Here is a 12229-nt window from a genome sequence, read left to right as displayed (position 1 = left end):
CAATGTATAAACACTGTACAGGTTGTTCAATAAGGGTGCTTTGGAATTCTCTGCTTTGCTACTCTTCGTCCCAATCTCTTAAAAAGTTAATATCACAGTCTAAGGAAAATATTCTCGTTGGCTTATACAAGTTCGTAACGCCTTTTCCTGAGCTATTTATTTTAACCATAATTAGCTTCTAGTATTCTCTTGCACTTCATTATCTTTTCAACACTGACATACCTTGCATTACTAATATACAAATGGATATTAAAATGTAATTGGTAAAACTAAACCACTATTAAAGAGGTGCTACGGAAGTCTCCGACGCCAACAAGAATACGGATCTGTATCTATTGAGCCTAGATCCACAAATTTACAATCAAAACCCAGCTGGAAGTACCGGTAGTCTGTTTTTTGCAGGAAGAAGAACAAAAAAGATTTTAGAGAGAGAGAGAGAGCAAAATCATACTGTCTCTTCCTTTTCCTCCCTGCAATAAACAGAACTCTGTTACTGTATGACAAAAAATTTAAGTCGTCATTCAGGATCCTCGTTCCCGGCTCCACCCTTCTTATCTTCCTCTCACAGAACAAAAATACATCACTGCCTATGTTGCGTGGCCACTTTATCCCATTCTCTGCTGGACTATCCTTGTCTCACTCTCGTACAAAAGATACCATAAACTAGCTAGCTCCCTTGCCGCACCCTGACCAAAACAATCTCTCTCTCTCTCCCTGTTCCATCCCAGAACCTCCTCCTACAATGACAGGCCCGACAGCTTCGTGGAAATATTCAGGTAACTTGGCCGGTCTTAACCTGCTCCAGCTGTACAGTTCCCCGCATTTCCTCCTGTACATGCAGGCTTCAAGTTTCGAGCAACATCTTTAAATTTGGATACTTTTTTCAGCAATTTCTTAGTCACACATATTGCATATTGTGTCTCATATAAAGAGATCCATCCTGATGAATAAAAACGATCACAAGACTGACATAATGTTTGAATTTTCAAGTCTGCCTGTAAACGCATAAATGGGGGAACTGCACCTTTGGTCTGCCTCTCGTGCCTAAGTTTGGTTTGCCTATAGAGTAGTGCCTGTACCTGTTTTGTTGGACCAAGAACTGGCCAGCAGAACAATTGCAGTCTGGCAGAAATGAATGACTGAGACGGCCAAAGCTGTTTTGTATTAAGACCAAGACCAGTTTGTACCGAGAGAATTGTCTGGCCTGTAAATTAAGTATAGGACAACTTCCGACATGGCACCATAGCTGGCTGTTACCTAAGGAGCCACAATTTGCTCGTGTGACTTGTTTGTTTGATCCTAACCATTACATGGGCATCAATGTTACACTGTATACAATAAACCAAATATAAAAACCACCCGTTAGCAATGTTTACAATGGCTTCATGTCGTAAGCTGACTCATCTCTGTTTGCTGTGTGGCCTCTAGCATGGACTTGGAGAGGTCCCTAGTTGTACCAGCCAGTCTTGCTTTAGAAACTGTTAGCTTGGCCTGTCTCTTCGCCACTAGTTTTGCAGGCCGCAGTTTAGTTTTGTCATTCTGTGTCTTGTAGTGTCTGAACAAATCTTACCGGCAATGTACAGGCTGTGGTGCTCAGTGCTGACTCCAAAGGGTGCGGACATATGCCCTAAAACACTGCCCAAAACATCTGCCATAGACATCTTACGAACTTGCTTGAATCACATTTCCAAACATGCTATACACATTAATGCTGCAATATTTGATAATACTGTTTGAGACAAAGTTTTCTACTTATATGAAGCAGACATACCATCCAGACATGTCTGTGGTAGTTTCCTTTCATTATGACGAGGGGAGAGGATCCACTGCTTGCCGTGGCTGCAACAGTGGTGCTATGTGGACAGAAAGCAAAAGCTCCCCACACATACTGGGTATGTTCTTCACTGAGGAGGAGGAAAGGAAACAGACACAGTGTATTTCACGATACAGTGGTAGATGATGGTAGACTCAGCCTGCACATGAGACATTCGGGAACTTTTTTTCTTTTACTCCGGAATGACAGAAGTCTGTCAGTAATAACACCTGGTCTCTGACCAAATGCATTATGTTGAGACAAAGACAACATCTGTTAACCACCTGTACCATATTGCTGACCTACTGCATTCAAGCCTGGTGCTGTAAACGTCCACGCCAGTGTTACCAATATGTTTCCTAACAATGATACGAATATTTCTTTAGAAAAAGATTACTCGAACATATTTCCCAACAGGTTTCCGGTCACGTTTCAAGCATGTTTTAAAAACACGTTTACAGCACATTCTGTCCGCGCCCTAATGCAAAACCGCCTGAGCACCGCAGTGCAGCAAACGGGTTCCGGTTACTCGGCGATTAAAAGTTTAGCATGCACATCAGCCTAACCATGCTACAAAGCGATACAGCCAACAATTATTACTTTGGCGGATTACTTTCATTTCGCTAAAACCGGAATCTCAGGGTAGTGCGTGACAGTGGATAAGTTAAGGGAAAATCATGTGCAAGTTTAATTTAGACAAAGCTTGAAAACTTCGTGGGTGTGCTGCCTGTATTTGGCACCCATGGAGCCAGGCGGGAATCAACCCTTCCATCTACCAGTTGGAGGGGTGCATCAGTGGGCCCAGGGCCACCACAGGACACACGGGTCCCGCCACAGTGCCCCGCCATTACAACAGCTGCCACACCATCACCTACTGCATGCATCATGGCTTAAAGTAATACACAGACACCCATGGTATACTCTTGTTTTATGTGTGTGTGTGAGAGAGAGAGAGAGTTAGAAAGGGTACAGAGGAAGTGATTGGTAATGAGCAGTGTGGCTTTAGGAAAGGGAGGGGATGCGTGGATCAGGTGTTTGCTGTGAGACAAGTGTGTGAAAAATATTTAGCGAAAGGCAAGGATGTGTTTTGGGCATTCATGGATTTAGAGAAAGCGTATGATAGAATTGATAGGGAGGCTTTGTGGACTGTTTTAAGATTGTATGGACTTGATGGTAGGTTACTAAAAAGGGTGAAAAATTTTTATGTAAATAGTAGAGCGTGTGTAAGAGTGGGAAATGCTGTGAGTGATTGGTTTCCCGTGAGAGTGGGGCTGCGACAGGGATGTGTGATGTTGCCTTGGTTGTTTAATATTTACATGGATGGTGTTGTAAGGGAGGTGAATGCAAGAGTTTTAGGTGGAAGTCTGAGTCTGGTGAATGTTGATGGTGGAGAGTGGAATCTGAAGCAGCTGCTGTTTGCAGGTGATACTGCACTGGTGGCTGATTCAGAGGATAGATTGAGACAGTTGGTGGAGGAGTTTGGAAGGGTGTGTGAAAGGAGGAGATTGAAAGTAAATGAGAATAAGAGTAAAGTGATGAAGTGTACGAGGTTGGTAGATGGTAGGGGGATGAATATAGTTTTGAATGGCGAGTTGCTTGAGGAGGTAGAGTGTTTTAAATATCTAGGGTCACATGTTGCTGTGAATGGAAGAATAGATGCAGAAGTGAAGTTTAGAATAAATGAAGTAGGAAAGGTGCTGGGAGGAGTGAAAAAAGTGTTTAGATGTCGTTTGCTTAGAATCGATGTAAAGAGAAGGCTGTATGAGGGTGTTGTGGTACCGACTGCATTATATGGGGCTGAAACATGGAATATGGGTGTAGCAGAGAGGAAAAGTTTGAATGTAATGGAGATGAGGTGTCTGAGGAGTATGTGTGGAGTGACACGTATGGATCGAGTGCGAAATGATGAAGTGCGAAGGAGAACTGGAGTTGTTCAGGAGATGGCTGATAGAGTTGAGCAGAGGGTGTTGCGATGGTTTGGGCATATGGAGAGAATGGATAATGAGCGATTGGTGAAAAAGATAACTAGATCTGATGTGAGAGGTGTAAGGCTGAGAGGAAGACCACGAATAGGATGGATGGACAGTGTGAAGAGAGCGCTGGATGCAAGAGGGATGTCTGTTGAGCAAGGAAGAATGGCTGTGCATGACAGAAATAAATGGAGAGAAACTGTGAATGAATAAGTGATGACGCAGCCCTGAGGGGATATTCTCCCGCATTTGATCTGATGAGCTAGTCAGGTCAGGTGCGGGTAAAGGGATGGGTCTGTTATGATGTGGCAGGGGTAAACCAGCTCTGCTGTCGGGCCCTGCTGCGGATGTCACTGATTTCATTGCACAGTTGACCCTTGTGCAGTATGGTGTGGTGAGGATCTGTCCGTTCTCCCCTTTGGGGTTAAGATGCGAATGAATGTGTTTTAATGGATGAGTAAATGGGGAGTATGTCGTCCTGTCTCGGCTACCTTCCTTTCCTTGGGGGAAGCAGCCTAGGTATATATATATATATATACTGTATATAGACAGTATATATGGGAAAAAATAGATTGGTAGTGTTGTTTTGTTTTTGTTTTTCTAGGAAGGAACGGTTTGCAGGCTCTTGGCCTTTGGTTCCTTCTTCTTTTCATTAAAAAAAAAAAAAACTTATTTAGTGATTCTGTAAAATTAGTCGTATAAATGTCATGCATTCTAGTCATTACGTGTGCATACATCTATTCTCTAAATATTTGTGTGTGTGTGTGTGTGTGTGTGTGTGTGTGTGTGTGTGTGTGTGTGTGTGTGTGTGTGTGTGTGTGTGTGCGTGCGTGCGTGCGTGCGTGCGTGCGTGCGTGCGTGCGTGCGTGCGTGCGTGCGTGCGTGCGTGTGTGTGTGTGTGGGTGTGTGTGTGTGTGTGAGTGTATGCTAACTCTCTCTTGCCTCCACAGGAGTTCGTCTCGTAGTGGGTCTCGCAGTGGGTCTCGCGCTGGTCATGTCGAGGACGGCGGCCACGTCAAACACACAAGACATGAGTACCGCACCCCGGACAACCAGACACACGTGGTGACGGAGAAGTACGAGTATGACACCGGCGACACCAGCAAGGTATATCAGTGTACCATCACCTTCACCAACACTTTCACAATCACCTTCATCCTCACACTCAAAGCTTCATCTCACTTTCTTTCCTTCCAATAATCACCATCACTTTAATACATGATCTTCACTGCCTTTATGCATCATTTTCACTACCCTTCCAACTGGCCCACTTGATAATATTCACTGCCTGATTTCTGCTGTCTCACTTTCATGGCCTTACTTTCACTGCCTCACCAGCGCTGCTTCATGTTCACTCCTCACCACAGTTTCATGGACACTATTATGTCTGCTTCACTTTCAGAAAAAAAAAAAAAAAAAAAAAAGCCCAGGAAGCTACACCAAATTTCAACATTTAATCAATAAGAAGACAATATTATATCACCATATATCAGTCTAATGTTAAAAAGGGAGAATAATTTCAAGATCAACCAAGTGAAATGACCACACTTACCATTTTATTTTAACTTGGCCAGTTTTTTTTTTTTTTTACTTTTCCAGCTCTTCATATTATAGTTCAATGGCCGAAAATGACAATGCTACAACTGCATCATTTCTATCTCACTTTTCGTGACTAGCATCATATTCTAGTCTTACTCGATTGCCACAGTTAAGATAAAGAGGCGGCAGTTTCAGGTCAAGTTTAAAAAAGTAGCTATAGTAAGCCAGCAGCAGGTAGAAGCAAGGTCATTCCCATGCCAACAAGAACCAGTTCAGCTTCAAACCGGTCAAAGCAACCGGATCAGTAGCAATTACATATTTCTTCAAGCCAGTAAGAATGTTTCTCTTGAATGGTCAAGTGTGACGTACAGTCAACAACAAAGTATCGCACAACTTATCGCACTATCTTTATAAAATATGGACCAAGCATTGTGGTACATGGAGCACCCTGTGATTATGAGTGCAAATATTATCCTTGGTAATTATTAGGTCTCAAAACCGCACAAACGTTCACGTTCTGGGTGCCACTAGGTTAATAGATTTTTGTGTGTCATACAGAACTCATTTTCACAGCCATCGTACCGCAGGAGTGCATTGTTTTTTTTTTTTTTTTTTTTTTGACTGTACAGTAAGGAAACTAAATACTTACCTATGTTTTGGTGGGCGAGCGTAACAATACACAGGTAGAAGTGACGGTCTTTCCTTGTCTAATTATCTGCTAGAGGTGACGGAAGGTTTCAGTCATGAATATACAGCCAAATACTTGGTTCGCCTTTACTATCCTTCTTTCATCGCTGGATTAACAGACGACTGAATGTGAAGTAATGGACAGAGAGAGAGAGAGAGAGAGAGAGAGAAACTCAATATACTAAATTTCCTTTTCACAGTCGAAGCACTACCAAAAGAAACTGATGAGGCCCCTTCTCCTCCCTCCTTCCCTCTCCTTCAAAAAAAAAAAAAAAAAAAAAAATCATTAACTTAGACCAAACCTACTTTTCACAGTCGAAGCACTATCAGAAGAAAGTAATGAAGTCCACCTACTCCACGTACAACTCCATGAGCGCAGGCAGTGTTGAGGACCCGCCCAACAGACCCTCACCTCCACAGATCTCACCGCCCCAACCAGTCGACACTAAAGGTATTTATGGGTTATATTTAGGCTTTATGAGTATTTGTTAAGGTTTGCTCATCCTGCACTCTTATATCAGGTTCTTAGTCTATATACTGTACACACACACACATACACACACACACACACACACACACACACACACACACCTTACCCTCTTCTACATCCTAAACATACCCCATACCCCATCACCCTTTCACCTCACTTTCACTCTAGGATCTTCACCTTCCAGTTCATTGCTAGCATAAACAGTTAATGCATTTTGTAATATACATATGCCAAGCAAGTTACTCTTAAGGCTTTCAATACAAAAGACCGTAGAGACACCACAGTTGTTCTTATCCACAACTTTGAGGTCAGCATCTAGCTTGAGCATGAACTATCACATTGTATGGTCTTAGGTAAAATTGCTAAGTATCGTAAAAGCTATGCAATTATCGTAATGTTAAGGGAATTATACAGTATCATCATTTTTTTTTTTTTAAGTGAACCCTTGCAGGACATGAGGAATCTTCAATTTCTTAGTCTTGCTATTTCCTAGACGATTTTCTTCAACTTAGAAATACCCTTGCGTCCTCTAAGGGTTAAAGACGCCTCAATTAACCCATGTAGACCGAAAGAAATAGTAAAACTAATTTATTTCTGTTACCAACACGTGATTTTGCGCAGATATGAAGTGACTTTCCTTCCTGTGAGGGTTAACCATAACACCACCCACTTTTGTCCGTCCTTAATAGACAGTGGCAGCACTATCGAAGAATGTTGTTGTCCATACTTCACCTGGAGTTAATATTTGGCTGAAACTCCACTTTATAACACCACCGGTCAGGAGTTCACACTTATTTCCCACTTGTCAGGATCTCACACTTATAGTTAGTCAACTGTGGTTTTGCAGTATTAAAATTATCGCTAATAATTACTTCACAGATTCAGAAACATTATAATAATTACTGAAACATTATAATAATTTTTTGGTCACATTATAGACATGTTAATTCTACTAAAATAATATAACTGTTCATGTCTAGCTCACAGTCGTGGTTAGTGCTTAGCTCAATGAAATAAAACCATTACATTCAGTCAACCTACGATACTCGTCACTGATATTTAACTGTCCACGGTTAGAATTAGTACTGACTTTACTGAAGTTATGTCAACGTCTAGTTTTAACCCACAGTTACAGTCAGTAAAGAGAGCTAGAGATGCACAAGATACTTCGTACAGTAAAGGATTTTATAGCCACGGTAGGCTATTAGCTTTATTGAGACAACAGTTATAGCTAGTTAAAAAAAAAAAAAAAAAGTGTATAATAACTCCCTGTACTCTCTTTGGGCCGATTTCACAGTCACCGCTATTTGTCCCGAGCCGTACCAAGACCTGGGCCTATATTCTCGTTGGGTAAGGAGGCTTCCTAGCACCTCTTCCTTAGCGATTTATTTTCCATACTACCCTTTAATATCCTCTTTTGTACTTCTTATATCTTTTTAATGTTGACATAGATTTCTTTGATAAAACAAAGGAATATAGTAACGAAGCAGAATCAGAAATATACAAGTAAGGATGAGGTGTTTATAAGCTTCCTAACCACACCAGAATACCGTCCCTGCTCTCCTTTCAAGTTTGTAGTCCTCATTCTAAGTGGCGAAGGAGGTTCGTAATGCCTTTTTCTTAGCGATTTATTCTGCATATTACATCTCAGTGTTCTCTTGTATTATTTATATCACTTTAATATCGATAATAAAAATTAAAAATAAAAGAGGATATTGGAAGGGCGATACGGAATTCCTCAAGCCACACTGAATACGATATGGGTTTCACATTTTATTTTCGAATTGTTCCAACTCCCTCCCCTACCGATTCTCCTATCCCCAATTGCCTTCTCGTCTCCTCCCCTCCTCTCCCTTTTCAAGTGCCCTTTTCCTCCCTTCCTTGCCCCCTCTCTCTTTCTTCTCCCCCCTCTCGTTCCCTCTCCCTATATCCCCCACCTTCTCTCTCTCATTTCTCTCCCTTCCCTCCCCTATCCACCGTCTCCTCCTCCCCTTTCCCCCCATCTTTTTTCCCTTCCTCTCTTACTCCCTCCCTCTCGCCCTCTCTCTTTCGCCTCTCCTACACCTCTGTCTTGTCTTCTTCATTACTATCCTTGCAACTCACTGCTATGAACTTGGTCGTCTTGGCTTGTATCAGTGTTAACTATGATGGGGATTGAAATGGTTCAGTTGTGTACAAATGCACTGTGAAAACGGCTCTTAACCAGACTGAGGCTATTATGCTAGGTAGTATAGAAGACTTCGTTGCACCTCTCCCTTTGCGATTTATTTTGCACAGAAGACTAGCATTCTATTGTATGCTGTTCATAACGTTTTGCTATCGACACAATATACTTCAGTAAGTTACACGAAAAAATAAGGTGTAATATGCAGGATAGATAGCTAAGGATAAGATGTTACGAAATATCCGGTCACTTAGAATAACTGAAGTTATAATTATAGGTAACAAAGACAGTAGCACCTATTCCTCAGCGATTTATTCTTGCATGTTAAACTTTTTCTCACCCTGTACCTAAGTTTCTTTATCGATACTAGAAATACACAGATAACGTAGCACAGAATATCATGGTGTGATGTGGATAATAAGTCGCTAAGACAAAGGTGCTACGATGTTCCCTATGCCATCTAGAATAAGGTTGGAGTGTACAGATCATTCACTTTAACCAGACGGAGATTTCGTCCTTTTGCAGCCTATTTCGCGTAGTTCAGTGTCAGGTCAGTACTACGGTCCTGTATCCTTTCCACAAAACTTCTTTGAGACAAGCATGATATGTTAATCTCGTGTTACAATTCAGTATTTAGTATGGACAGATGGCAATTCTACGCCTAGTTAAAGTGAAGAGAATGTAGTTAAGGTGAGGACAGTGTGGTAGTTGTCAGTACTGTACAGTAACACCCCTTTATAATTCCCGCCTCCCAGTAACTCAACGTTCCAATATTCCATCCCTGGCTTCTCTAAATTTCTTGGTAATTTGAATGCACAACAGTGGGATATAATTAATAACCTTCTGTTGGAGAACAGTATAACCTAATGAAAAATAATATGTACATACTGGAAAAAAAAAAAATCTATCGGTAACTCAACCTTCCATTACTCTATTCCCGGCTTCTATAAAATTCTTGATAATTTGACTCTGAAAACACAGAATTGGGCTGCAATGAATTACCTTCTGTGGCAGGCCAATGTACCGTTATGAAAGATTTATATAGTAAGAAAAAAAAATCTCTTACTCAACTCAGTACTCCATTATTCCACCCCTGACTTATCAAAAATTCTGTTTAAATTAACTCTAAATAAACAGAAGCGAGATAATGTATATGCAAAACTTTCTATTTCATACCAACCAGTCTTTAAATATTGTTTATAGCCTGATCGTCAATCGCATGTATTAAAGAACAAGGAATTCTAACTTTTTAAACATCGTAACTAATTTCTGTGGGTAACAGTATCATTTCCCTATAAAGCTGACCTATTATTCCGGCGCCTCAAAAAAGAAAGAGAGAGAGAGGGGGGGGGAAGCTACCTTCTCTCTTTAAAAAAAAAAAAAAAAAAAAAGCATCTCCTTTTATTATGGACAAGTTCTTCACCACAGTGGCACAGTGGCAAAATCCTGATGGTTCCATTCGTTCTTCACTCTAACAAGCAAGATATAACCTAGTTCATTCACCTTAACCTGCCATTGTCAAGTATTTCAATGGCATACCAAGCCAATACTACCTCTCAACATTCTTCTCATGCACTTTTTCGTGACTAGCACCATATTCTAATGTTACTATCTCATTATATCTCAGGATGGAGAGATGGCAACTTTACGCCTAGTTAGAACGAACAGAGTACAGGCGGGCCAAAATTAAGGGGTATTACTGTAGCTTAGGACCCTTGCTGGACTGACAGGAGGTATGATGAACTAACATGAACCTCCACACCTCATTTTGCAGTCATCTCAGCCTCGCAGAAAGTTGCAAACAAATTGGTTGATGCGCTGGCCACTATAGGTGAGGCGAAATGAGTGAGTTTAATGCATATTTCTCCCTTACTTTACCTCCCTTCCTCTTTAATTTCTTTTCTTCCTCGTTGTCTCCATTTTTTCTTCTGTGTCTCTCTGTCTCTCCACTTCTTTCTCCTTTTTCCTTTCTTTTCTTTTTCGTTCTCTTCATTATTTTGTCTCTTGCTCTGGCTCTCCATCCCTTTCCTCTTTATTGTGTTCTCTCTCATTAACCTTTCCTACCCTCCTTTCTTATCTTCCTCGTGCTCTCAATTTTCTTCTCTCTTGTATCTCTGTCCTATTTTTTTCCACATTTACCCTCCTTTTCTCCTCTCTCCTTCCCTCCATTTCTGTCTTATCCTTCCTCTCTTCTTTCCTTTCTTCCTCATTCCCTCCATCTTTTCTCACTTGTATCCCTCTTTCTCTCTATATCTTTCCCCTTTCACTTTTTTCCTCTCTGATTTCTATCTTTCTTTCTCTCTTTCCCTCCCTCATTCTCTATATTTTTCTCCCCCTTGCATTCTTCTCTCTGTCTCACGCCTTCTTTCCTCCATTTAGCACGTTTTTATGTTACTCCCTCCCTCCCTGCATCATTCTCTCCACCTTTTCTCTGTTTTGCATCCTTCTTTCTTTCCCCCCTTTTCGTTCGTCCATTTCACATTTCCTTACATATCTGTCTCTCCTTCCCATCCTTGTTTTTGTTTTTTCACCCTTCCCTTCTTTTCCTCCTCTTTCCTTTCTCCATCCTCTCCCTTTACAATTATGTAGCATTCACCTTTCTCTCCTCTTTTTCATTTCTTTTCATTTCACTCTTATTTCTGTTCCATCTTAACTCCTTCGCATATATTTACTGGGAATTTATATTTTCTTTACTTCTTCTTTTATCTTCTGCCCCCTTCATCTACTTCTCCCTCGTATCAATATTAGTTAATGCAGTTCCCATTATCTCCCCGTCTTTTTTGTATTCACTTATCCATACATCCATTTAGTTCTCTCCTTACCATATCTCTCTCTCTCTCTCTCTCTCTCTCTCTCTCTCTCTCTCTCTCTCTCTCTTTCATATCCCTACCCCCGTTAATACTGGAGAAGGGTCTGTCTGTTTGTCTGTCTATGTGTGCGAAGTGAACACTATTCTAACACCCGGTTGTTTCTCTCTCTCTCTCTCTCTCTCTCTCTCTCTCTGTATATATATATATATATATATATATATATATATATATATATATATATATATATATATATTTATATATATATCAACTCTGCCTCTACCCTCCACGAATGATTTTTTGTGTGTGATCAAGAGTGTGTACAAAAAACCAGCCTCTTTTTCAGTCCCTCGTCATCTGCACCTCTTAGGGTTTCATTGTACGTGGCTTTGGAGACTTCCTAACACCTCTTTGGTGGCCGCTTTTTCTGTAATTACGCCTCGGTATCTACCGGTTTGTTTTTCATGAGAATAATGTCAGTATTAGAATAATATAAACTCCATGGAAAAGAATAATATGGTGTTTTCCTGTGACATGTTCAAGCGTAATATGCTAAATAACTCGCTAAAGGGTAGTTGTTACGAAGTCTCCCATGCCATCTAGAATACAGCCCTTAGCCCCAAACCCCTTCACTACACTGACGCCTTTTCAATTTTATTCTCGTTACCTCCAGACGATTTTATCTTGATTAAAAGTGACCTCTATCAGTGAAAGGGTTACAAATAATAGCCATTTAACCCTTCACCTCTAAGTTCGCGT

At 40.9% G+C, this 12229-nt stretch overlaps 1 protein-coding gene across 4 annotated transcripts in view; it reads left to right on the top strand.

Annotated features, from left to right (window-relative positions):
- LOC145393038 (uncharacterized) overlaps nucleotides 1-12229 on the top strand; it is a 72110-nt gene that overhangs the window by 37452 nt on the left and 22429 nt on the right. For 3 of the 4 annotated variants that reach the window (XM_080267377.1, XM_080267375.1, XM_080267374.1), the window contains exons 3-4: nucleotides 4734-4890; nucleotides 6325-6460. In XM_080267377.1, the coding sequence (XP_080123503.1) occupies nucleotides 4734-4890; nucleotides 6325-6460 (293 nt within the window). Of the gene's footprint in view, nucleotides 1-4733; nucleotides 4891-6324; nucleotides 6461-10437; nucleotides 10495-12229 lie in introns of all 4 variants that reach the window. The other variant, XM_080267376.1, reaches the window with a different exon arrangement.

Source organism: Coenobita brevimanus, chromosome 23, assembly GCF_032717465.1.
Source record: "Coenobita brevimanus isolate Jiangsu-jjx chromosome 23, ASM3271746v2, whole genome shotgun sequence".
Lineage (NCBI taxonomy): Eukaryota > Metazoa > Arthropoda > Malacostraca > Decapoda > Coenobitidae > Coenobita > Coenobita brevimanus.
Note: the sequence above shows the minus strand (reverse complement) of the source record. Positions and strands in the feature narration are given on the sequence as shown.